This window comes from Oncorhynchus kisutch, linkage group LG7 (assembly GCF_002021735.2).
Source record: "Oncorhynchus kisutch isolate 150728-3 linkage group LG7, Okis_V2, whole genome shotgun sequence".
NCBI lineage: Eukaryota > Metazoa > Chordata > Actinopteri > Salmoniformes > Salmonidae > Oncorhynchus > Oncorhynchus kisutch.
This window is the reverse complement of record NC_034180.2, coordinates 4,725,798-4,753,365: the sequence shown is the minus strand read 5'-3', so window position 1 is coordinate 4,753,365 and position 27,568 is coordinate 4,725,798. Positions and strand designations below refer to the sequence as shown.

The 27,568-nt window shown below is 45.4% G+C and overlaps 1 protein-coding gene across 1 annotated transcript in view; it reads left to right on the top strand.

Moving 5' to 3' along the window:
- Positions 1-27,568, top strand: part of LOC109894032 (vascular endothelial growth factor C-like) — a 59,501-nt gene that overhangs the window by 7,976 nt on the left and 23,957 nt on the right. The window contains exons 2-3 of the mRNA XM_020487248.2: positions 15,502-15,715; positions 16,012-16,202. Of these exons, the coding sequence (XP_020342837.2) occupies positions 15,502-15,715; positions 16,012-16,202 (405 nt within the window). The remainder of the gene's footprint in view (positions 1-15,501; positions 15,716-16,011; positions 16,203-27,568) is intronic.

Genomic DNA, 27,568 nt, shown 5'->3' with positions numbered 1-27,568 from the left:
TAACTCTGTGTTTGCTTTATCTTGGCCAGGTCGCAGTTGTTGAGAACTTGTTCTCAACTAGCCTACCTGGTTAAATAAACGTGAAATATATATCTATTTTAAAAAAATACCTAACATCTTCAGACTGAAGAGTAAAGAGTTGGATTAGACTCACAAAGGATATACAAAACTCCCAACTCCCATTTTCTGCAGTTGGGAGATTGAATAAGGGTCAATGAGGTTAGAATGCATCGTGAACAGGCTCAATTCAGGGTACTTGTTGGTAGCAGACATTGTATAAAGCGGTGCTTCTGAGCTCTTCAGGTGTTAACATTTAACCTGTTTCTCATTGTTATGCTGATCCTGGCTCTCTACAACCGGTCTTTTCTGACTAGGAAAATGAAAGCAGAAAGTGAAAGATGCCCAGTTAGTTTTTCTGTGGTGATTAGATAATCAGATCCAACTCTCTGTAGTCAGAAATGTGTGCTAGACATTGTCATGGTCCTTGAATTTAAGAAATGTTGCTGATAACATCTTAGTGTTTGAGAATATCTTCAGGGACTCGATATGACATATTATGCAGCATTTCAAAGCTGGACGAATGGGACCAATTTCATATGGGAGACGAATTCTAACAGAATCACAACAGCTAAGATGAGAGACCACGCTAGTCTACAGAGCCCACCTAGTCTACAGAGACCACACTAGCCTAAAGAGACCATGCTAGTCTACAGAGACCATGCTAGCCTAACGAGACCATGCTAGTCTACAGAGACAGCGATAGTGTACAGAGACCCACCTAGTCTACAGAGACCACACTAGCCTACAGACACCATGCTAGGCTACAGAGACCGCAATAGTCTACAGAGACCCACCTAGTCTACAGAGACCAAACTAGCCTACAAAGACCATGCTAGTCTACAGAGACCGCGATAGTCTACAGAGACCACAATAGTCTACAGAATCCACAATAGTCTACAGAAACCACTCTAGTCTACAGAGTCCACGCTAGTCTACAGAGTCCACAATAGTCTACAGAAACCACAATAGTCTACAGAGACTACTCTAGTCTACAGAGACCGCGCTAGTCTACAGAGACCGCAATAGTCTGCAGAGACCACCATAGTCTACAGAGACCCCGCTAGTCTACAGTCCACAATAGTTTACAGAGACCACGCTAGTCTACAGCATCCACAATAGTCTACAGAGACCACTCTAGTCTACAGAGTCCACAATAGTCTACAGAGACCACACTAGTCTACAGAGACCACCCTAGTCTACAGAGACCACGCTAGTCTACAGAGACCACAATAGTCTACAGAGACTACAATAGTCTACAGAGACCATGCTAGTCTACAGAGACCACACTAGTCTACAGAGACCACAATAGTCTACATACACCACGCTAGTCTACAGAGACCACGCTAGTCTACAGAGACCACTCTAGCCTACAGAGACCACTTTAGTCTACAGAGACCACAATAGTCTACAGAGACTACAATAGTCTACAGAGACAATGCTAGTCTACAGAGACCACACTAGTCTACAGAGACCACAATAGTCTACATACACCACGCTAGTCTACAGAGACCACGCTAGTCTACAGAGACTACTCTAGCCTACAGATACCACTTTAGTCTACAGAGTCCACAATAGTCTACAGAGACCACGCTAGTCTACAGCATCCACAATAGTCTACAGAGACCACTCTAGTCTACAGAGTCCACAATAGTCTACAGAGACCACACTAGTCTACAGAGACCACAATAGTCTACAGAGACCACAATAGTCTACAGAGACCATGCTAGTCTACAGAGACCACGCTAGTCTAAAGAGTCCACAATAGTCTACAGAGACCACACTAGTCTACAGAGACCACAATAGTCTACATAGACCACAATAGTCTACCACGCTAGTCTAGAGAGACCACAATGGTCCTGAATAGCAGGTGACAAGAAATCTGCCTTTCATAACTGCACCAGTTTTCAGTCCGTCTCTTTTCTTCTCTTCCCTGTTCAGCCTGTTCTGTTCACATATGGAAGTACATCTAATCCCCTACATGTGTTTAACCACTTCTAAAACAGTAGCGTAGAAGAGCATCAATCAGCTGAGGTTTAATTAGAAAAGAGAGAGCCTAGAGAGGGAAGAAGAATGAGATGTGGAGGAGATGTGGACTTTAACCTCCCAGCCTCTCCTCCTAAACTCTTGGCCTCTCTGCGTTGACTTTGTGCACGCGCCTTTAAATGCAGCCCTACGGAAACGAGGTGATTGGCGGTTTTATTCATACCACCAACATAAGGACTTGCCATTTGGAAGTGCACAAAGGTGGTAGAGGTGCAGAGAGAGGAAAAATCCCCTATTCATTCTTAGCCTGGTTTCCTTTAAGCTCTGACAGGTTTAAAGAAAGGGGTCATTTAAAATGTTCTGGACCTCAGACAGAGGCACGGAGCAGACAGAGGGAAAAGCTTTACTGGTCGACTGGAGAAGACCCAGGGTCATATTAGATAGCATTTCTTGATTGTGGCAATATTACTTTCGGAATGGAATTCAACCAATAATTTCTCTGTCTACTGCCTTATAACCTAAGCCTGTCATTGTACATGCGACATACGAAGTCCTCCATAGTGATACTTTTAGTGGGTACGCCGATTTGATTGACTTTCGTTACAAGTTTCACAATTGACTGTTCTGTTTGACTAATCTCTATTGTTCTGTTTGTCATACCACTCAGAAAGCAAAGGGTCCTCACAAGCTTCCCTGTTTGTCATGGGTACATGTTTAGGGGCCCCAGTAACTCTGAATGTACTGACACCATGACTAAACAAGAGGGCTAGCTAGGTGGTCTCCTCATCGGGAGTAGCAGAGTGTGCATGTAGACTGTGTGGAAACTGGTTTGGAGACAACGGGTTAGCTTAGCGGTCTTTGATTAACTGAGAACTCACTGAGGCAAGACGTTTGTTCAGAAGAAGAGTGTGAGCTGCATGACTGGTCTGAAGACATGCCACAGTGACACACACACACACATACTCACAGATGCCCGCACACACCCACACACACACACGGCTCTGCGCTCCTAAGTCAGCTTACACCACGACTGCCAGCGTGCAACCGCAGCACTCCAGCGCTAAAACAACAAGTCGTGACGTAATGCCCTCGCGGCCAATACCGCAAAAAGCGCTGAGCTCTGGGGAGCGGGCTCCCTCTGCACTGTATCAGCTTAGCACTTCCAACTGCTCTGTGAAAACAATTGCAATTAGAGATCTGTGAGTGCAGTTCACATTTTCACACACTTCTCTCTTGACAATACATGAAACTCAAGTTATTCAAGTGTATCTCAAGGATTTGCACATACAGGGCCTGCCCTGTCAAGAGAAACCGACAAGTTAACTCTCAGGCTCCTACAAGGACAATTAGCATAGGACAGCATGTAAGATAGACGTTTTCTCCTGTCCTATGCTTTGAGGTTTTCCCTCATCCATTATGTTGGAAAGAATCAGCATGCATTGGTAGACCAGTGGGAGAGGTCATGGCTTAAATGGATCCAGCTTTTGTCAAATGTACATCAAGTTGTTTTATATGCATTTTAGCTAACCCAATGGAGGCTAGCTAACCCAGTGGAGGCTAGCTAACCCAGTGGAGGCTAGCTAACCCAGTGGAGGCTAGCTAATCCAGTGGAGGCTAGCTAATCCAGTGGAGGCTAGCTAACCCAGTGGAGGCTGGAGGCTGATGTGTGGGGATGAAAAGTCGGCCAGGAGGTGGGCTATGCTACATCAGGCTCTAGTTCCCGGTGGTCCTATAGAGCCAGATAAATAGGCTGAGCTGATTGCTTCACTGCACCACAGAAACCCTAAAGCAAGCAGCCATTCACAGATAAACATGTCTAATCCCACTAAAACACATCCCACATGTCCTTCAAGCTGTCAGATATCTGCGAAACGAATCTGCAAAGTCAAAGTGGAAGGGTGACAAAATGGAAAGCAGTTGAGGATTACAAGATCAGTGTTCGAAATCCCTTTTCCTCCAAGTTCTTCTGCAAAGCTGATTGTATCTTGGCAATTATTCAATAAAAGTTTATTGGGGTTTTCAAAGATAATCCTATACTATGTACATTAACATTGACTATGATATTTTATTTGCTCAGACTTTGCACAGTGCCAGTTTTACATCTAATGGCTATAGCAGCTCTAGCGCTAAGAAGGGATAAGTCAAGGAAGAAGGCAAGTGGGGGAGAGAGTGTGGAAGAAGGAGGGTGGAATGATGCTGGCCTTTGGATGAGCTGTAGTGGGATGTACATGAGGAATTGTTGGAGTCTTCCTACCTACCGGGAAACATCTCAATCACACCAGGCTGCGTCCCAAATGGCACCCTGTCACCTATATAGTGAGGATTTCTGGTCAAAAGTAGTGCACTAAAAAGGGAGTAGGGTGCCATTTGAGAAGCAGACCAGGAAATGATTAGCGATGAATAGCATTATTCAAATGAAACCTGCGGTCTGTCTGGGTTCTGGTCTGCTGAGCGGTCCCTACATGATGATGTGTATCTCAGTTCATTTCGGGTCCGTATTAGTAGAATAGGACAGATATCCCTGATATTGGCTTACCCTGCACACCAGATGGATGGCGGCATGGCGGTGCATGAGCCCTCTCTTCCCTTACAACTCCTTCTATCTTTATTGTGGTGGGAGTCTGCTCAGACATCCAGAGCTGGTGTTTGTGCTGTGTAGCTAGGTCAGTGGAGTCTGGTGTTTGTCCTGTCTTACTGTAGCTAGGTCAGTGGAGTCTGGTGTTTGTCCTGTCTTACTGTAGCTAGGTCAGTGGAGTCTGGTGTTTGTCCTGTCTTACTGTAGCTAGGTCAGTGGAGTCTGGTGTTTGTCCTGTCTTACTGTAGCTAGGTCAGTGTAGTCTGGTGTTTGTCCTGTCTTACTGTAGCTAGGTCAGTGGAGTCTGGTGTTTGTCCTGTCTTACTGTAGCTAGGTCAGTGGAGTCTGGTGTTTGTCCTGTGTTACTGTAGCTAGGTCAGTGGAGTCTGGTGTTTGTCCTGTCTTACTGTAGCTAGGTCAGTGGAGTCTGGTGTTTGTCCTGTGTAACTGGAGCTAGGTCAGTGGAGTCTGGTGTTTGTCCTGTCTTACTGTATCTAGGTCAGTGGAGTCTGGTGTTTGTCCTGTGTAACTGGAGCTAGGTCAGTGGAGTCTGGTGTTTGTCCTGTCTTACTGTAGCTAGGTCAGTGGAGTCTGGTGTTTGTTCTGTCTTACTGTAGCTAGGTCAGTGGAGTCTGGTGTTTGTCCTGTCTTACTGTAGCTAGGTCAGTGGAGTCTGGTGTTTGTCCTGTCTTACTGTAGCTAGGTCAGTGGAGTCTGGTGTTTGTCCTGTCTTACTGTAGATCGGTCAGTGGAGTCTGGTGTTTGTCCTGTGTTACTGTAGCTAGGTCAGTGGAGTCTGGTGTTTGTCCTGTCTTAATGTAGCTAGGTCAGTGGAGTCTGGTGTTTGTCCTGTCTTACTGTAGCTAGGTCAGTGTAGTCTGGTGTTTGTCCTGTCTTACTGTAGCTAGGTCAGTGGAGTCTGGTGTTTGTCCTGTCTTACTGTAGCTAGGTCAGTGTAGTCTGGTGTTTGTCCTGTCTTACTGTAGCTAGGTCAGTGGAGTCTGGTGTTTGTCCTGTGTTACTGTAGCTAGGTCAGTGGAGTCTGGTGTTTGTCCTGTCTTACTGTAGCTAGGTCAGTGTGGTCTGGTGTTTGTCCTGTGTTACTATAGCTTGGTCAGTGGAGTCTGGTGTTTGTCCTGTCTTACTGTAGCTAGGTCAGTGGAGTCTGGTGTTTGTCCTGTGTTACTGTAGCTAGGTCAGTGGAGTCTGGTGTTTGTCCTGTCTTACTGTAGCTAGGTCAGTGCAGTCTGGTGTTTGTCCTGTCTTACTGTAGCTAGGTCAGTGGAGTCTGGTGTTTGTCCTGTGTTACTGTAGCTAGGTCAGTGGAGTCTGGTGTTTGTCCTGTCTTACTGTAGCTAGGTCAGTGGAGTCTGGTGTTTGTCCTGTCTTACTGTAGCTAGGTCAGTGGAGTCTGGTGTTTGTCCTGTGTAACTGGAGCTAGGTCAGTGGAGTCTGGTGTTTGTCCTGTGTTACTGTAGCTAGGTCAGTGGAGTCTAGTGTTTGTCCTGTCTTACTGTAGCTAGGTCAGTGGAGTCTGGTGTTTGTCCAGACTTACTGTAGCTAGGTCAGTGGAGTCTGGTGTTTGTCCTGTCTTACTGTAGCTAGGTCAGTGGAGTCTGGTGTTTGTCCAGACTTACTGTAGCTAGGTCAGTGGAGTCTGGTGTTTGTCCTGTCTTACTGTAGCTAGGTCAGTGGAGTCTGGTGTTTGTCCTGTGTTACTTTAGCTAGGTCAGTGGAGTCTGGTGTTTGTCCTGTCTTACTGTAGCTAGGTCAGTGTAGTCTGGTGTTTGTCCTGTCTTACTGTAGCTAGGTTATCTCCCCCAGTGCAGTGCTCTCTTAACCTGTCCTGTCTTACTTAAACTAGGTCAGTGGAGTCTGGTGTTTGTCCTGTCTTACTGTAGCTAGATTAGCTCCCCCAGTGCAGTGCTCTCTAAACCTGTTCTTTTTTACTGTAGCTAGGTCAGTGGAGTCTTGTGTTTGTCCTGTGTTACTGTAGCTAGGTCAGTGGAGTCTGGTGTTTGTCCTGTCTTACTGTAGCTAGGTTAGCTCCCCCAGTGCAGTGATCTCTTAACCTGTCCTGTCTTACTGTATCTAGGTCAGTGGAGTCTGGTGTTTGTCCTGTGTAACTGGAGCTAGGTCAGTGGAGTCTGGTGTTTGTCCTGTCTTACTGTAGCTAGGTCAGTGGAGTCTGGTGTTTGTCCAGACTTACTGTAGCTAGGTCAGTGGAGTCTGGTGTTTGTCCTGTCTTACTGTAGCTAGGTCAGTGGAGTCTGGTGTTTGTCCTGTGTTACTTTAGCTAGGTCAGTGGAGTCTGGTGTTTGTCCTGTCTTACTGTAGCTAGGTCAGTGTAGTCTGGTGTTTGTCCTGTCTTACTGTAGCTAGGTTATCTCCCCCAGTGCAGTGCTCTCTTAACCTGTCCTGTCTTACTTAAACTAGGTCAGTGGAGTCTGGTGTTTGTCCTGTCTTACTGTAGCTAGATTAGCTCCCCCAGTGCAGTGCTCTCTAAACCTGTTCTTTTTTACTGTAGCTAGGTCAGTGGAGTCTGGTGTTTGTCCTGTGTTACTGTAGCTAGGTCAGTGGAGTCTGGTGTTTGTCCTGTCTTACTGTAGCTAGGTCAGTGGAGTCTGGTGTTTGTCCTGTCTTACTGTAGCTAGGTCAGTGGAGTCTGGTGTTTGTCCTGTCTTACTGTAGCTAGGTTAGCTCCCCCAGTGCAGTGCTCTCTTAACCTGTCCTGTCTTACTGTAGCTAGGTCAGTGGAGTCTGGTGTTTGTCCTGTGTAACTGGAGCTAGGTCAGTGGAGTCTGGTGTTTGTCCTGTCTTACTGTATCTAGGTCAGTGGAGTCTGGTGTTTGTCCTGTGTAACTGGAGCTAGGTCAGTGGAGTCTGGTGTTTGTCCTGTCTTACTGTAGCTAGGTCAGTGGAGTCTGGTGTTTGTTCTGTCTTACTGTAGCTAGGTCAGTGGAGTCTGGTGTTTGTCCTGTCTTACTGTAGCTAGGTCAGTGGAGTCTGGTGTTTGTCCTGTCTTACTGTAGCTAGGTCAGTGGAGTCTGGTGTTTGTCCTGTCTTACTGTAGATCGGTCAGTGGAGTCTGGTGTTTGTCCTGTGTTACTGTAGCTAGGTCAGTGGAGTCTGGTGTTTGTCCTGTCTTAATGTAGCTAGGTCAGTGGAGTCTGGTGTTTGTCCTGTCTTACTGTAGCTAGGTCAGTGTAGTCTGGTGTTTGTCCTGTCTTACTGTAGCTAGGTCAGTGGAGTCTGGTGTTTGTCCTGTCTTACTGTAGCTAGGTCAGTGTAGTCTGGTGTTTGTCCTGTCTTACTGTAGCTAGGTCAGTGGAGTCTGGTGTTTGTCCTGTGTTACTGTAGCTAGGTCAGTGGAGTCTGGTGTTTGTCCTGTCTTACTGTAGCTAGGTCAGTGTGGTCTGGTGTTTGTCCTGTGTTACTATAGCTTGGTCAGTGGAGTCTGGTGTTTGTCCTGTCTTACTGTAGCTAGGTCAGTGGAGTCTGGTGTTTGTCCTGTGTTACTGTAGCTAGGTCAGTGGAGTCTGGTGTTTGTCCTGTCTTACTGTAGCTAGGTCAGTGCAGTCTGGTGTTTGTCCTGTCTTACTGTAGCTAGGTCAGTGGAGTCTGGTGTTTGTCCTGTGTTACTGTAGCTAGGTCAGTGGAGTCTGGTGTTTGTCCTGTCTTACTGTAGCTAGGTCAGTGGAGTCTGGTGTTTGTCCTGTCTTACTGTAGCTAGGTCAGTGGAGTCTGGTGTTTGTCCTGTGTAACTGGAGCTAGGTCAGTGGAGTCTGGTGTTTGTCCTGTGTTACTGTAGCTAGGTCAGTGGAGTCTAGTGTTTGTCCTGTCTTACTGTAGCTAGGTCAGTGGAGTCTGGTGTTTGTCCAGACTTACTGTAGCTAGGTCAGTGGAGTCTGGTGTTTGTCCTGTCTTACTGTAGCTAGGTCAGTGGAGTCTGGTGTTTGTCCAGACTTACTGTAGCTAGGTCAGTGGAGTCTGGTGTTTGTCCTGTCTTACTGTAGCTAGGTCAGTGGAGTCTGGTGTTTGTCCTGTGTTACTTTAGCTAGGTCAGTGGAGTCTGGTGTTTGTCCTGTCTTACTGTAGCTAGGTCAGTGTAGTCTGGTGTTTGTCCTGTCTTACTGTAGCTAGGTTATCTCCCCCAGTGCAGTGCTCTCTTAACCTGTCCTGTCTTACTTAAACTAGGTCAGTGGAGTCTGGTGTTTGTCCTGTCTTACTGTAGCTAGATTAGCTCCCCCAGTGCAGTGCTCTCTAAACCTGTTCTTTTTTACTGTAGCTAGGTCAGTGGAGTCTTGTGTTTGTCCTGTGTTACTGTAGCTAGGTCAGTGGAGTCTGGTGTTTGTCCTGTCTTACTGTAGCTAGGTTAGCTCCCCCAGTGCAGTGATCTCTTAACCTGTCCTGTCTTACTGTATCTAGGTCAGTGGAGTCTGGTGTTTGTCCTGTGTAACTGGAGCTAGGTCAGTGGAGTCTGGTGTTTGTCCTGTCTTACTGTAGCTAGGTCAGTGGAGTCTGGTGTTTGTCCAGACTTACTGTAGCTAGGTCAGTGGAGTCTGGTGTTTGTCCTGTCTTACTGTAGCTAGGTCAGTGGAGTCTGGTGTTTGTCCTGTGTTACTTTAGCTAGGTCAGTGGAGTCTGGTGTTTGTCCTGTCTTACTGTAGCTAGGTCAGTGTAGTCTGGTGTTTGTCCTGTCTTACTGTAGCTAGGTTATCTCCCCCAGTGCAGTGCTCTCTTAACCTGTCCTGTCTTACTTAAACTAGGTCAGTGGAGTCTGGTGTTTGTCCTGTCTTACTGTAGCTAGATTAGCTCCCCCAGTGCAGTGCTCTCTAAACCTGTTCTTTTTTACTGTAGCTAGGTCAGTGGAGTCTGGTGTTTGTCCTGTGTTACTGTAGCTAGGTCAGTGGAGTCTGGTGTTTGTCCTGTCTTACTGTAGCTAGGTCAGTGGAGTCTGGTGTTTGTCCTGTCTTACTGTAGCTAGGTCAGTGGAGTCTGGTGTTTGTCCTGTCTTACTGTAGCTAGGTTAGCTCCCCCAGTGCAGTGCTCTCTTAACCTGTCCTGTCTTACTGTAGCTAGGTCAGTGGAGTCTGGTGTTTGTCCTTTTTAACTGGAGCTAGGTCAGTGGAGTCTGGTGTTTGTCCTGTCTTACTGTATCTAGGTCAGTGGAGTCTGGTGTTTGTCCTGTGTAACTGGAGCTAGGTCAGTGGAGTCTGGTGTTTGTCCTGTCTTACTGTAGCTAGGTCAGTGGAGTCTGGTGTTTGTTCTGTCTTACTGTAGCTAGGTCAGTGGAGTCTGGTGTTTGTCCTGTCTTACTGTAGCTAGGTTATCTCCCCCAGTGCAGTGCTCTCTTAACCTGTCCTGTCTTACTTAAACTAGGTCAGTGGAGTCTGGTGTTTGTCCTGTCTTACTGTAGCTAGATTAGCTCCCCCAGTGCAGTGCTCTCTAAACCTGTTCTTTTTTACTGTAGCTAGATTAGCTCCCCCAGTACAGTACTCTCTGAACCTGTCCTGTCGTACTGTAGCTAAGTCAGCTCCCCAGTGCAGTGCTCTCCAAACCTGTCCTGTCTTACTCTAGCTGCATCCGGAGTCGTCTAAATTTAGATATATGAATATGCTTCTGGCAAGGTCTGTTTCCCCAGTACAGTGTTCTCTAAGCCTGTCCTAGCTAGGCCTGTTCTAGTTCCATTACTTCCTGTTCGCTGTCTCTAAGCCTGGTCCTGAGGGTCTAATAAATATGGATGAAAGTAATGGCTGCAACAGATGCTACACGTGTAATTCCTGTGTTTGTGCATGTAGCTAGTAGTGGGATCAGACTATGGAGAAAATCCTACTTTAGCAGCCTTCTGTTCCACCTTGCCTTTGGCTACATGCCATTCCATAAACTCTTATCCCCATTTCAAAGTTATGGTTCCTTCTCATGTACAGACCGTGGATGATATGCAGACATCAGAGATATTATGGTTCGTCATGGATCTGTTTTCATTTGAATATTTAGTGGTTTCACATCTGTGGCTATAACATAATGTCGTCAGATCAAACTTCAGATGACTGAATGTTGGATCTGACTTGACCAAAAGAGGATATGCCTTGGTTTTAAAGGATCTGTTTAGTGAGTTCTGTCCTGATGTACAACAGCGAATACAATTCTGTGTTTGGTTTCAAATCAATTGAAGCAGATTTGGGAAGTGGAAAACTATTCAGTTTTAAATTGTTGGATGATATGTTACTATCACAAGTTAAGGACAGGAATAGTTTGAGGTTTTCCTGTCATTCCATTGACATCAAACACATCATTTGTTGAGTAACTCTCAGACCTATTACCTATTGGCCACTGTTACAGCGTTTTTCCAAACCATGATGCTTGTTTGTTCTTAAGGGAACCAGTTTCAATCGGTTATTTTGTTTTCAATATGACTCATATGATTAGATTATGCGGTTTGTACATATTAGGAAATCTTTAATTGACTATTTATGCAATATCGATGAGTCAATGTCTGACTTTGGCAGGATTTGGACTGTTTTTATTGATTATGACATCACTTTTGGGAATGGAAAAATCGTGTCAGGCACTAAATGTCACTCTAACGCAGAACATGACATCAGGCTCCGTCTTTAGGCAGTGTAAAACAGATACAAATGGACGATACAGTATCATATACTCCCCATGGCAATACATGCATGGTAATATATTTGAAGAGGTAGATTCTAGTTGAATCCTGGCAACACGGATTAAATCCCTGGCCCTGCAGGAGAACGGAAGAGAGGAATTCCAGGCTCAGATTGGGAAGATCGTTTTGGGCTGGTGGATCCTAGAGCATCCGGGATTCCGGTGAACCAGAGGAGGGGGGGGGGGGGGGGGGAAGCACGGACACTGCTGCTTCACAGTCCAGTCCAGCCCAGGCTCAGGCTGTGGTTTATACCTGTCATCATAGGAAATACCTAGAGCCGTACTGTACAGGATAGGATGTAGCAGCCTTCCAGTAACTCAGTACTGAGGCCATTACTTCGGCCACAGGTTTTTCCTGTTCGTTACAGAAAGTAACTCCCACGCATATGATTCCATCTTGACATCGTTTATTGTCCGTTTTCCCTGACTAGGAGAATCTCACAGCCCTGGTTGTAATCTATACAACCAGGGACTGGATTTGTTCCTGGTCAGATCACATGGTCACGGAAACCTCCTGGCCCTAGCCACTCCCTCCTAATGGTGTCAAGTGAACAATTGAAAGTCAGCTCAATTTACAATATTGTTTTTAGGCAAGGGTGAGCATGTTTGCTTGGTAATTGGAACCACACACGCTGATGATTAAACCACACTGGCATGTTATTATTGTCATAGTGGTCAGGAGGATTTCCTGTGTCTGCTTGTAGTGTGGCAATAATGTTCCATGACCATATCACTCAGTCATACATTCACCTTCCTGTGCCTGTGGCAGTGCATTCCACTAACAGCAGAGATTCGTCCAAAATGGCACCCTATTCCCTATGTAGTGCACTACTTTACTGCACTGTGAAGGGAATACTGTGCCATTTTGGATGAAGACCAGGACTGACAAAAAATGAACTTTGGCTGAGGTTTTATGTGTTACATTTTGAACATTCTTTTATCCGGACTGTACGTCTGTCCGCGCGGTCATTCATATCCTGTGACTTCCAACTTTCACCGCACGAACCCTAGTCAACAGTGGTCAATGTAAGTATCATCAGTGGGATTGCTTGGCAGAGTTCTAAACTGCATGGAGCAAATGAAAGTGTTGTGTTTTGTGGTGGATGTGATTCATTTGAACCTTTTTACTGCAGTTGGCTAAATCGGGGTCACACAGAGTGTTTCTTGAAACAACTCTATTTTGAAACAAAGGGATACACCTCACACACATGGTTATGGGCTTTAAAAAAATAAGACACCTGTACCATGTCAGAAATAGAGTTGAAATGTACAACATTTTTAGTTTGCATCCCAATATTACATTACATTACATCCCAATATCATTTGACTGCAGGAAAGGACTACCTATCATATGTGCTGCTTGCCTACTGTACTATACTGTCAAGTGTCTACTGCCTGGTGTATGCATTCCACTGTGGATCCTTACTCTCTGTTTCCATATTGGTCTTCTGTACTCTGTGCTCCCATGTCAATAGTAAAACAACAATGGGTTCTATTTCTAGTTAAACGGAATGTTTAGTTGGAGATACGTTTGTTCGTTGTTTGCCTTTGTCTCTTAAATTTGATTTAAGATGTCAGACATTTCTGTTCCCTAGTGAAAGAACGTGAGGGTGGACCAAGGTGTGAATAAGCTTACACACACACACACACACACACACACACACACACACACACACACACACACACACACACACACACACACACACACACACACACACACACACACACACACACACGCACACACACACACACACATACAGTGTCTATTGTTTCTGGGAGGAAACAGACCCCTGCGTGTTATCTCTAGAATCATTGACAACTAACACATGAAAGGAGTCTAATACAATTGTCTTGTTCAGGGTTTCTCTGGTGTTTGAGTTTCCTGAATAAATAAAGGGGAAAATGCCCGCTTACTACAAGGAATTGAATTCTACCTCTTCACCTGATACTTTGACAAGAAAGCAGTGCTCGGGAGAGAGAGGTTGCATGTCCAGAGGACCAGAGTTGAATATCACTGCTGTGCAGGCAGTACACTGTCCAATATATAAACAACTCCAATGTTCCTCTGTAACCTGACAGAAAGGTCAAGCTCTTTCTCGCTCTGTTTCTGGATTATGTCAACCAGAGTGTAGCTGAGGTCGTATTGTCAAAGAACTATTGGCGACACAGGAGTAAAAGATAGAACTGCTGTTCCATCCAGTTATTTTCTTTGCCTTGTTTATTGTCATGACATCTGATGTTCAAGCAAAAGGCTTGAACCTGTGTCCTCGGAGAGTATCGGAGTCCAACAAGCATTCCCTGAACTGAATAATACAATCAGTATGTTTCCAATCTGTCAATTTTCATGCAAACTGCAAAGCACTTCCCCTTTCAGTTCAATCATCTTCCTTATGGTTTGGGCGAAATGTTTGCAAACAGCTCGTGGCTCATCTTTGAATACAAGATGAACTAGACATATCAACATATTATTAAATAACCTTCTCTGGAAACAACTCAACTAGGGAAAACATAATGGTTCATGTCTTTGTTGAATTTGCCAATCCTGTCAAACGTGTTTTAAAACACTAAACATCCCACAAACTTTAGGGCAAACATGAGTCACGTATTTATTATCATGTTCTCCAAGACAAGCAGTTAAGAGATGTGTTCTCTGTAAATTAGAGTCAAGAACCTTACATATCCATCTGTAAACATGGTGGTCAGCACAGAATAAGATGTCATGTCTATTTAATAATCCCAGCCCTGTCTCGGATAATAAACTATTCTGAATTACCCAGATAGAGTCTGTCCGATTAAAAAACAACAAAAACAACATTTATCGGATCTTTTTTTCTTACTTTCGGTTTTTGACACCTTGAAGGGAGACGAATGTGAGGGAGGGAGGTTCTCTCTTTCTTTCTCTCTTTTTTGGTTATCATCGGGGGTGATCAGTCATGACTCATGGGGTTAACTGGGCATGTTTCCTGGAATGTTCCAGACAGCAGTATCCCTTTTCATCGGTGACTCCTGTACACTCTGTTAGACGGTGCTCGTGTTTTCACACTTTGCAAACCCGTATCCCCCAAGGAGTGGCGGTGTGTAGGGAGGGAAGCAGCCCGTCAATTGTTTGGTCGGTGAGGGCCGACCGGGTGCCGAAGGTGTCCTAGACGATTCGGATACAGATGTCTTCCAGGGGTTGGTTGTACTGTTGAAGGAGAACAGGTCATTAGCTATAGTAGCGCCTCCCTACCCGTTCAGACAGTATTGGTCTGCCTCTCCACTGTGTAGACACCCTGAAGGCGTAACCGATACGTGTTGGTGTATTTTAATAAAGTCTTAGCCCGTACGTTAAAGGCTTTTTATCGTTCACTCCGCACTTATTTGTAGTTATAATATTTTTTTATTATTTCAATACAGGTCTGTGGTTGATTCAACTACTACAGGTAGGCACAATACAAAGGGATTCTCAACATTGAATGAGAATTATGTTTTGGAATGAATCGCAAAACTAACACAGTCAGTAGGTTGAACTGATTCATGGAAGGTCATTGGAGACCAACAAGTACAGGAGCCTACTAAGGGCTGGTTTGCAGTCCGTGAATGAATGAGTGACTGATTGCTCAAAGACCGTAGCCTAGCAGTTAAGAGCTTTGGACCAGTAACTGAAACTTCGCTGGTTCAAATCCCTAAGCCAATTAGGTGAAACATCTGCCGATGTGCCATTGAGCAAGGTACTTAACCCTAATTGCTTCTGTAGAAGTCACTCTGGATAAGACTACGTTAAAATGCATATCACCTGATTCCACTGAATCTTTTAAAATTGTTGGCTGTCAGGACAGGAAATGCTTTACCAACGCAATTGAAATGGCTTCGAACCAATGAAAAGGGCTCAATGTGGCTAAACAAGCATTTATTACACTTACTAGAGAGTTAGTGGCATGTCTATGTCCGTGAGCCAAAACCATCACCATGAGATTCCTTTCTAAACACTCTTCCTCCTCCTAACAAATAACAATAAGATCTAAGTCAATTCATCAGATCATGGTATTGTCTCCGACTGAGTTGACTCTGGTAACACAGTTCCTCGTGAACCCTGACTGTATTGTTCACCACACTATTGTGGGAGGTCTCCTCAAACCAAAAAACCTTAATGTCTTCTCCCCAGTCCTTAATGTGTGATAACGGTACCAGTACATTAGTCCTTATAGGGTCTCTCTGTTCTTTCCATCCAGGAGCCGTCGGAGCCAGACCTTGAGCAGCAGCTGCGCTCCGTGGCCAGTGTTGAGGAACTGATGAGGATAGTGTACCCTAACTACTACAGAGTGCTCAGTTGCCGGTCGAAGCGGGGCGCACGCTTCCCCCTGAGAGGGGAACACACAGCCACGGAAACGCGGTCGAGCGGCGAACTGCCGGCGTTCGCTTCCTTGAACCCTGACACACTGAAAAGTAAGTGTCTGTTTTCAGGAGATGCTTTTTCCGTCACTGTTGGCCTGTCTAGGTTTGTTTGTTGTTGACCAACTGACCTTGTAGCCTAGTAACATTTGACTATAACAAACCATTAGATCAGTGCTTAGTTTAGCAAACAAATTAATATCACCTAAAAAAGAAAATACATTTGATTGGCCACTTACCTTGACTGACGTCAATACAGGAAGTGCAATACAATACATGGTTTGTCGAATGATGATGTCATTTTAATGCTCTGGTCTTCCTGTCTGATTCTCTCAACGTGCATCCAACAGGTATTGTGTCAGAGTGGAAAAAGACCCAGTGCATGCCACGAGAAGTTTGTTTAGATGTGGGGAAAGAGTTTGGGGCGGCTACAAACACCTTCTATAAACCACCCTGCGTGTCTGTCTACAGATGTGGGGGCTGCTGCAACAGCGAGGCGCTGCAGTGTATGAACATCAGCACCTCCTACATCAGCAAGACGGTGAGTTACACACTGGGGACCGCAAGGGAGGGGGGGCTGTGGTGTGTGTGTGTGTGTGTGTGTGTGTGTGTGTGTGTGTGTGTGTGTGTGTGTGTGTGTGTGTGTGTGTGCGTGTGTGTGTGCGCGTGCGTGTGTGTTGGCTATGTTGGAGTGGGGTTCTTAAACAGAGCTGGTACTCAACTTCAGTCCTCACAGGCCGCAGTATCTTGATTGACCACAGATCATCATTTTACTAGTTGAATGGCAAGACCTGAAAACTGTTAGACACACAGGCCCCTGAGGACTGGAGTTGGATTAAAGCCTTGCTTCATATGATTTAGAAACGGTTTAGTTGATTCATATGAAAATGCCAAAACAACGCATTGTTTTTACAGAGTGTGATATGTAGAAATCCAAATGACTTATTGAAGGTACTCTGATGTGCTTACAGCTTCTTTAAAGCCTACACATAGTTTTTCTCTACTAGACTGAGGGGAGTGAGAGGTTCATTCTCAGTGTCCCACCTTGATTCAGGGGGTAAACGGCAGGCAGGGGGTCTTCCGCGAGGTTGTGTGTGTGTTGGAGTTATTAGTGGCTAGGCCTCTTTTAATTGTCCACTTATTTTGGGTGGGCTGATCCCAGCCTGGCTGTTCTGAGTCTGTGTGATTTAAAGCATGACACGCTCACAGTCAGGGGTTTGAGCCCTCCTGGTCAAGGCCTTAGCATTGCAACTGTTGCTAGACTGCTAATGTTTCTATGGAGACTTACCACAGCCTCTGTAGGTGTAGCTCAATGACCTAATTGACTTAATCCTGGTCACCCCTGGGAACCTAAGGGCTTTTCCTATAACCTTTACTGCCCTAACACATTTTTTTGGACCATTAAGAAATTAGATTCTCTATTTTAAGGGACCAGAAAAAAATACCTAATAGTTGTACAATTGTTTTCGTGCAATTCAACACTGCATTGTTTTTCATGACGAGTGAACTAGACTCATGGGGCTTAGGATGTGATATGTTGTGGGGGAGGGTCTGTGTGGTACAGTAAATGTGTTTGCGTCAGAGAATAAGCATGCGCCAACATTCAAGGAGACACTGGGGGAGCATAGATGTTAGATTAGCACTCGTCTGTACAATTCAGTTGGGCGCTGGCGTGCACTGATCTATGCAGATAAAACATATATGTATGTTTTCCCATCCAAAGTGGTCCGATTTAAGCGAAGGGTTCTATATTTCTATTCAGCTCTCATTAGCAAGACACAGGGCACCAAGAATGAAATTGAAACCTGCAGTTCAATAACACAGCTAAGTAATATAGCCTACATGTGTTTGGTAACGTAACTACTTGTTCAACATTGCCGGTTGGATACATACCAAGCGTGATTGGATTCAGATTGAAAATTGAAGCTGCATTTTCCATGCTATTTTGCAAATTCAGATTTAATTGATTTCAAGCCCAACTACAGCTCCCGTGACTCTTTGGATAGGCTTACTTGGAGACTCATAGCTAAACCACTGACTCATGGTACTACTGGGTATCCCCAGAGAAAGACTAGCTGGTTGTGTCTATTCCCCCTGACATTTTCTTTTCACCTTTATTTAACCAGGTAGGCTAGTTGAGAACAAGTTCTCATTTGCAACTGCGACCTGGCCAAGATAAAGCATAGCAATTTGACACATACAACAATACAGAGTTACACATGTAATAAACAAAAACATACAGTCAATAATACAGTAGAACAAAATGAAAATGAAAAGTCTATATACAGTGAGTGCAAATGAGGTAAGTTAAGGAAATATGGTAGCCATGGTAGCGAAGTAATTACAATATAGCAATTAAACACTGGAATGGTAGATCGGCAGAAGATGAATGTGCAGGTAGAGATACTGGGGTGCAAAGGAGCAAAATAAATAAATACCGGTATGGGGATGAGGTAGGTAGATAGATGGGCTGTTTACAGATAGGCTATGTACAGGTGCAGTGATCTGTAAACTGCTCTGACAGCTGGTGCTTAAAGCTAGTGAGGGAGATGTGAGTCTCCAGCTTCAGAGATTTTTTGCAATTCGTTCCAGTCATGGGCAGCAGAGAACTGGAAGGAAAGACGACCAAAGGAGGAATTGGCTTTGGGGGTGACCAGTGAGATATACCTGCTGGAGCGCATGCTACGAGTGGGTGCTGCTTTGGTGACCAGTGAGCTGAGATAAGGCGGGGCTTTACCTAGCAGAGACTTTGTAGATGACCTGGAGCCAGTGGATTTGGCGACGAGTATGAAGCCAGGGCCAACCAACGAGAGCGTACAGGTCGCAATGGTGGGTAGTGTATGGGGCTTTGGTGACAAAACGGATGGCACTGTGATAGACTGCATCCAGTTTGTTGAGTAGAGTGTTGGAGGCTATTATATAGATCACCGAAGTCGAGGATCTGTAGGATGGTCAGTTTTACGAGGGTATGTTTGGCAGCATGAGTGAAGGATTCTTTGTTGCGATAAAGGAAGCCGATTCTAGATTTAATTTTGGATTGGAGATGCTTAATGTGAGTCTGGAAGGAGAGTTTACAGTCTAATCAGACACCCAGGTATTTGTAGTTGTCCACGTATTCTAAGTCAGAGCCTTCCAGAGTAGTGATGCTGGATGGGCAAACAGGTGCGGGCAGCGATCGATTGAAAAGCATGCATTTAGTTTTACTTGCGTTTAAGAGCAGTTGGAGGCCATGGAAGGAGAGTTGTATGGCATTGAAGCTCGTCTGGAGGTTAGTTAACACAGTGTCCAAGGAGGGGCCAGAAGTATACAGAATGGTGTCGTCTGCGTAGAGGTGGATCAGAGAATCACCAGCAGCAAGAGCAACATCATTGATTTATACAGAAAAGAGAGTCAGCCCATGAATTGAACCCTGTGGCACACCCATACTGTCAGAGGTCCAGACAACAGGCCCTCCAATTTGACACACTAACTCTATCAGAGAAGTAGTTGGTAAACCAGGCGAGGCAATCATTTGAGAAACCAAGGCTGTCGAGTCGGCCAATAAGAATGTTGTAATTGACAGAATCGAAAGCCTTGGCCAGGTCGATGAATACGGCTGCACAGTAATGTCTCTTATCGATGGCGGTTATGATGTCGTTTAGAACCTTGAGCGTGGCTGAGGTGCACCCATGACCAGCTCTGAAACCAGATTGCATAGCGGAGAAGGTATGGTGGGATTCGAAATGGTCAGTAATCTGTTTGTTAACTTGGCTTTCGAAGACCTTAGAAAGACAGGGAAGGATAGATATAGGTCTGTAGCAGTTTGGGTCTAGAGTGTCACCCCCTTTGAAGAAGGGGATGACCACGGCAGCTTTCCAATCTTTGGGAATCTCAGACAATACGAAAGAGAGGTTGAACAGGCTAGTAATAGGGATTGCAACAATTTCGGCAGATCATTTTAGAAAGAGAGGGTCCAGATTGTCTAGCCCGGCTGATTTGTAGGGGTCCAGATTTTGCAGCTCTTTCAGAACATCGGCTATCTGGATTTGGGTAAAGGAGAAATGGTGGGGGCTTTGGCGGGTTGCTGTGGAGGGTGCCGGGCTGTTGACCGGGGTAGGGTTAGCCATGTGGAAAGCATGGCCGGCCGTAGAGAAATGCTTATTGAAATTCTCAATTATAGTGGATTTATCGGTGGTGACAGTGTTTCCTAGCCTCAGAGCAGTGGGCAGCTGGGAGGAGGTGCTCTTATTCTCCATGGACTTTACAGTGTCCCAGAACTTTTTTGAGATGCACATTTCTGTTTGAAAAAGCTTGCCTTGGCTTTTCTAACTGCCTGTCTATATTTGTTCCTAACTTACCTGAAAAGTTGCATATCACGGGGGCTATTTGATGCTAATGCAGAACGCCACAGGATGTTTTTGTGCTGGTCAAGGGCAGACAGGTCTGGCATGAACCAAGGACTATATCTATTCCTAGTTCAACATTTTTTGAGAGGGGCATGCTTATTTAAGATGGTGAGGAAGGCACTTTTAAAGAATAGCCAGGCATCATCTACTGACGGGATGAGGTCAATGTCATTCCAGGATACCCCGGCCAGGTCGATTAGAAAGGCCTGCTCGCAGAAGTGTTTCAGGGGGCGTTTGCTAATGCGTTTGCTAACGCCACAGGATGGGGGGTGGTCGTTTGGAGGGCGAATTAGTTAGGATGACATCTATGAGGGTGCCCGTGTTTGGGGTTGTACCTGGTAGGTTCATTGATAATTTGTGTGAGATTGAGGGCATCAAGCTTAGTTTGTAGGATGGCCGGGGTGTTAAGCATGTCCCAGTTTAGGTCACTTAGTAGCACGAGCTCAGAAGATAGATGGGGGGCAATCAGTTCACATATAGTATCGAGGGCACAGCTGGGGGCAGAGGGAGGTCTATAGCAAGTGGCAACAGTGAGAGACTTGTTTCTGGAAAGGTGCATTTTTAGAAGTAGAAGCTCAAATTGTTTGGGTACAGACTTAGAAAGTAATACAGAACTCTGCAGGCTATCTAGCAGTAGATTGCAACACCGCCCCCTTTGGCAGTTCTATCTTGGCGGAAAACCTTATAGTTAGCAATGGAGATTTCAGGGTTTTTGGTGCTTTTCCTAAGCCAGGACTCAGACACGGCTAAGACATCTGGGTGGGCAGAGTGTGCTAAAGCAGTGAGTAAAACAAACTTAGGGAGTAGGCTTCTAATATTAACATGCATGAAACCAAGGCTTACGTTTACAGAAGTCAACAAATGAGAGCACCTGGGGGGTGGGAGTGGAGCTAGGCACTGCAGGACCTGGATTAACCTCCACATCACCAGAGGAACAGAGGAGAAGTAGGATAAGGGTACGGCTAAAGACTATACGAACTGGCCGTCTAGCATGTTCAGAACAGAGAGTAAAAGGGGCAGGTTTCTGGGCACGATAGCGTAGTGTACAGACAAAGGTAAGGTAGGATTTGAGTACATTGGAGGTAAACATAGGCATTGAGTAATGAAGAGAGAGATATAGTCTCTAGAGATGTTTAAACAAGGTGATGTCATCGCATATGTAGGAGTTGGAACAACATGGTTGGTTAAGGCATATTGAGCAGGGCTAGAGGCTCTACAGTGAAATAAGACAGTAATCACTAACCAGGACAGTAATGGACAAGGCATATTGATATTAGAGAGAGGCATGCATAGCCAAGTGAACATAGTCCAGTGAGTGATTGGGCTGGCTGGGGACACGGCGATTCAGACAGTTAGCAGGCTAACAAGCTAACAGTTAGTAGGCCGGAGCTAAACAAGCTAGCAGCTAGTAGACCAGGGCAAGCTAGCAGTTAGCAGGCCGGGTTAGCAAGCAAGCAGTTAGCATGGGCTAGCAGTTAGGAGACCAGGGCAAGCTAGCAGTTAGCAGACCGGGTTAGCAAGCAAGCAGTTAGCAAGGGCTAGCAGTTAGCAGACCGGGCAGGCAAGCTAGCAGTTAGCAGACCAGGGCCCGGCAGTTTAGCAGTTAACAGACTGGGTTAGCAAGCAAGCAGATAGCAGGGGCTAGAAAGTTAGCCTTTGTAGGGGACGTCGCGATGGGGGTAAGTCTGTTTTTGCCTCTTCGTGCGGTGATGTCGATAGACCAGCCGTGGAATTAGTAGGGTTCCAAGTAGCTCTAGGTAGCTAGCAGGCCGATATAGCCCAGGAGTATGCTTCGGTGGTAGCACAGGAGCCCTGGCCGGGCTAGCTTCAAGCTTATTGGTGCTTGCTCTGGGATGGAAATGCTTGCCAGGAGTAGTCATCCGGGATTGCGGTTAGCTAGTTGTGAATATCTAGATGAAAATGTTCAGTTTGCGGTAGGAATCCGGGGATAAAAATAACAGGTCCGTTATGCTCTGGTTAGAGTCACGTTGTTCGAACTGGCGAGAGCTTTCCAAGTTGAAGGTTAGCTGATGACCGCTGGCAATGGTCTGCTGACTAATAGCTGGTAGTTAGCTGGCTAGCTTCAGTTGAGGGATTCCAGATCCGAAGTAAATATAAATACTTTAGGAAAAAAAAGCAGATCCACGCCACATCGGGTGAGGCGGGTTGCAGGAGAGTATTTAGATGATGAGGTTTAGCAAAATATTTTAAAGGATATGCAATTAAAAATATGTAAAACGATATATACAAGGGACACGACAGGACAAAGACGTCTGACTGCTACGCTATCTTGGATATGTCTTCACCCACAACCTTTGGATTACTTGTCAGTCTGTAGCCAGGCAGGTTAGTCTGTGGCCAGGCAGGTTGGTCTGTGGCCAGGCAGATTGGTCTGTAGCCAGGCAGGTTGGTCTGTGGACAGGCAGGTTGGTCTGTAGGCCTACTGTTTGGTTTCCACTACCAGAACTAATGGCCAATCAAAAGTCTCTCCAGTTACCTCTTATCTGGCTTTATGCCCACCTGATCCCAGACAATGTGCAGGCTCAGTGGATTGTAAATGACTCAACGAACTCATGTGTTTGACAGGGCTGGCAGTCAGACAGGTTGACTCACTGAATAGTTACGATAAACTTAATTAGTAAACAGTTTACCTGACTTTTGCTTTACATGACCTGCAGTATCATGGCGCCAACAGAGATGGTCGCTTCAGGTCCTTGGGAAACTATGCAGTACTTAGTTTTTTTCTGTATTATTTCTTACATTGTTAGCCCAGAAAATCTCAAGCATTATGACATACAGCTTGGAAGAACTATTTGATATAAAAGCGACGTCAACTTACCAACATTACGACCAGGAATACGACTTTCCCGAAGCGGATCCTTTGTTCGGACCTCCACCCTGGACGTGGGATCTTATCCCAGAGGCCGACCCAAAACAACACGGTCGCTGCAGGAGAGGCAGACAGAGTGGCCTACTGGTCAGACTTAGAAGGCGAGCACACCATACACTGCTTCCGAGCATATTACTCGCCAATGTCCAATCTCTGGACAACAAGGTGGACGAAATTAGGGCACGAGTTGCCTTCCAGAAAGACATCAGAGATTGTAACAGAAACAAACAACTCTCTGGTAAGAAGAAGGGTGGGGGGTATGCCTTATGACTCACGGTGCGATCATAACAACATACAGGTACTTAAGTCATTTTGTTCACTTGACCTAGAATTCCTTACAATCAAATGCCGACCTCATTATCTACCAAAATAATTATTTTGATTATAGTCACAGCCGTGTATATCCCCCCCAAGCAGATACCCCGACGGCCCTGAAAGAACTTCACTGGACTCTATGTAAACTGGAAACCATACATCCTGAGGCTGCATTTATTGTAGCTGGGGATTTTAACAAAGCTAATATGAGAACAAGGCTTCCTAAATTCTATCAGCATATTAAATGTGCGACACGGGCTGGTAGCATTCTCGACCATTGCTACTCTATCTTCCGCGATGCATACAGAGCTCTCCCCCGCTCTCCCCCGCCCTCCCTTCGGCAATTCTGACCATGACTCCATTTTGTTGATCCCAGCCTATAGACAGAAACTAACACAGGAAACACCCATGCTCAGGTCTATCCAATGCTCGTCTGACATATTGTATTCCATGCTTCAAGATTGCTTCGATCACGTGTCCTGGGATATGTTCCGGGTAGCCTCAGACAATAAAATTGATGTATACGCTGACTCAGTGAGCGAGTTAATTAGCAAATGCATCGGTGATGTTGTACCCACTGTGACTATTAAAACATTCCCTAACCAGAAGCCGTGAATTGATGGCAGCATTCGCGCAAAGCTGAAAGCACGAACCACCCAATTGAATCATGGCAAGGCAACTGGAAACATGACTGAATACAAACAGTGTAGTTATTCCCTCTGCAAGGCAATCAAACAAACAAAGCGTCAGTATAGAGACATAGTAGAGTCGCAATTCAACGGCTCAGACACTAGACGTATGTGGCCGAGTCTACAGTCAATCACAGACTACAAAAGAAAACCAGCCTCGTCGCGGACATTGACGTCTTGCTCCCAGACAAATTAAACAACTTCTTTGCTAGCTTTGAGGACAATACAGTGCCACTGACATGGCCTGCTACCAAAGCCTGTGGGCTCTCCTTCAGCGTGGCCAACGTGAGTAAAACATTTAAATGTGTTAACCCTCGGAAAAGCTGCCGGCCCAGATGGCATCCCTAGCCGCATCCTCAGAGCATGCGCAGACCAGCTGGCTGGTGTGTTTACAGACATATTCAATCAATCCCTATCCCAGTCTGCTGTGCCCACATGCTTCAAGATGGCCAGCATGGTTCCTGTTCCCAAGAAAGCAAAGGTAACTGAGCTGAATGACTATCGCCCTGTAACACTCACTTCTGTCATCATGAAGTGCTTTGAGAAACTAGTCATGGATCATATCACCTCCACCCTACCTGATACCCTAGATCCACTCCAATTTGCTTACCGCCTCAATAGGTCCACAGACGACGCAATCGCCACCACACTGCACATTGCCCTATTCCATCTGGACAAGAGGAATACCTATGTAAGAATGCTGTTCATAGACTACAGCTCAGCATTTAACACCATAGTACCCTCCAAACTCATCATTAAGCTCGAGACCCTGGGTCTCGACCCCGCCCTGTGCAACTGGGTCCTGGACTTTCTGACGGGCCACCCCCAGGTGGTGAGGGTAGGAAACAACATCTCCAGCCCGCTGATCCTCAACACTGGGGCCCCACAACAGTGCGTTCTCAGCCCTCTCCTGTACTCGCTGTTCACCCATGACTGCGTGGCCATGCACGCCTCCAACTCAATCATCAAGTTTGCAGACGACACTACAGTGGTAGGCTTGATTACCAACAATGGCGAGACGGCCTACAGGGAGGAGGTGAGGGCCCTGTCAGTGTGGTGTCAGGAAAATAACCTCTAACTCAACTTAAAAAAAACAAAGGAGATGATTGTGGACTTCAGGAAACAGCAAAGGAAGCATCCCCCCTCCACATCGACAGGACAGTAGTGGAGAAGGTGGAAAGTTTCAAGTTCCTCGGCGTACACATCACAGACAAATTGAAATGGTCCACCCACACAGACAGCGTGGTGAAGAAGGCGCAGCAGCGCCTTTTGAACCTCAGGAGGCTGACGAAATTTGGTTTGTCACCGAAAACACAACACAAACTTTTACAAATGCTCAATCGAGAGCATCCTGTCGGGCTGTATCACCACCTGGTATGGCAACTGCTCCGCCCACAACCGCAGGGCTCAAACCGCAGGGCGGTTTTCACAACGCATCACCGGAGGCAAACTACCTGCCCTCCAGGACACCTACACCACCCGATGTCACAGGAAGGCCAAAAAGATCATCAAGGATAACAACCACCCCGAGCCACTGCCTGTTCACCCCGCTATCATCCAGAAGGCGAGGTCAGTACAGGTGCATCAAAGCTGGGACCAAGAGACTGAAAAACAGCTTCTATCTCAAGGCCCTCAGACTGTTAAACAGCCATCACTAACATAGAGTAGCTTCTACCAACATACATACTCAAATCTCTTGCCACTTAAATCAATTTAATAAATGGATTTAATAAAGGTATCACTCGTCACTACATATCCTACATTACTCATCTCATATGTATATACTGTATTCAATACCATCTACTGCATCTTGCCTATCCCGTACGGCCATCGCTCATCCATTTATTTATGTATGTACAGTTGAAGTTGGAAGTTTACATACACTTAGGTTGGAGTCATTAAAACTCGTTTTTCAGCCACTCCATACATTTCTTGTAAACAAACTATAGTTTTGGCAAGTCGGTTAGGACATCTACTTTGTGCATGACACAAGGCATTTTTCCAACAATTGTTTACAGACAGATTATTTCACTTATAATTCACTGTATCACAATTCCAGTGGATCAGAAGTTTACATACACTAAGTTGACTGTGCCTTTAAACAGCTTGGAAAATTCCAGAATATGATGTCATGGCTTTAGAAACTTCTGATAGGCTAATTGACATAATTTGAGTCAATTGGAGGTGTACCTGTGGATGTTATTCAAGGCCTACCTTCAAACTCAGTGCCTCTTTGCTTGATATCATGGGTAAATTAAAAGAAATCAGTCAAGACCTCAGATTTCTTTTTGGACCTTTTCCAAACGCCTGAAGGTACCACCTTCATCTGTACAAACAACAGTACGCAAATATAAACACTATGGGACCACGCAGCCGTCATACCGCTCAGGAAGGAGACGCGTTCTGTCTCCTAGAGATGAACGTACTTTGGTGCGAAAAGTGCAAATCAATCCCAGAACAACAGCAATGGACCTTGTGAAGATGCTGGAGGAAACAGGTACAGAAGTATCTATATCCACAGTAAAATGAGTTATATATCAACATAACATGAAAGGCTTCTCAGCAAAGAAGAAGCTACTGCTCTAAAACTGCCATAAAAAAATCCAGACTATGGTTTGCAACTGCACATGGGGACAAAGATCATACTTTTTGGAGAAATGCCCTCTGGTCTAATGAAACAAAAATATGACTGTTTGGCCATGATGACCATCGTTATGTTTGGAGGAAAAAGGGGGAGGCTTGCAAGCCGAAGAACACAATCCCAACCGTGAAGCAAGGGGGTGGCAGCATCATGCTGTGGGGGTTATTTGCTGCAGGAGGGACTGGTGCACTTCAGAAAATAGATGGCATCATGAGGAAAGAAAATTATGTAGATATGTTGAAGCAACATCTCAAGACATCATTCAGGAAGTTAAAGCTTGGTCGCAAATGGGTCTTCCAAATGGACAATGACCCCAAGCATACTTCCAAAGTTGTGGCAAAATGGCTTAAGGACAACAAAGTCAAGGTATTGGAGTGGCCATCACAAAACCTGACCTCAAGCCTGTAGAATAATGTGTAGGCAAAACTTAAAAAGCGTGTGCGAGCAAGGAGGCCTACAAACCTGAGTCAGTTACACCAGCTCTGTCGGAATGGGCCAAAATTCACCCAACTTATTGTGGGAAGCTTGTGGAAGGCTACCCGAAACGTTTGACCCAAGTTAAACCATTTAAAGGCAATGCTACCAAATACTAATTGAGTGTATGTAAACTTCTGACCCACAGAGAATGTGATGAAAGAAATAAAAGCTGAAAGAAATCATTCCCTCTACTATTATTCTGACATTTCACATTCTTAAAATAAAGTGGTGATCCTAACTGACCTAAGTAAGACTGTGAATTTTTACGAGGATTGAATGTCTGGAATTGTGAGAAACTGAGTTTAACTGTATTTGGCTACGGTGTGTGTAAACTTCCGACTTCAACTGTGCATATTCTTATTCATCCCTTTCCATTTGTGTGTGTAAGTTAGTCATTGTAAAATGTGTTAGATTACTTGTTAGATATTATTGAACGGTCGGTACTAGAGGCACAAGCATTTCGCTACACTCGCATTAACATCTGCTAACCATGTGTATGTGACCAATAAC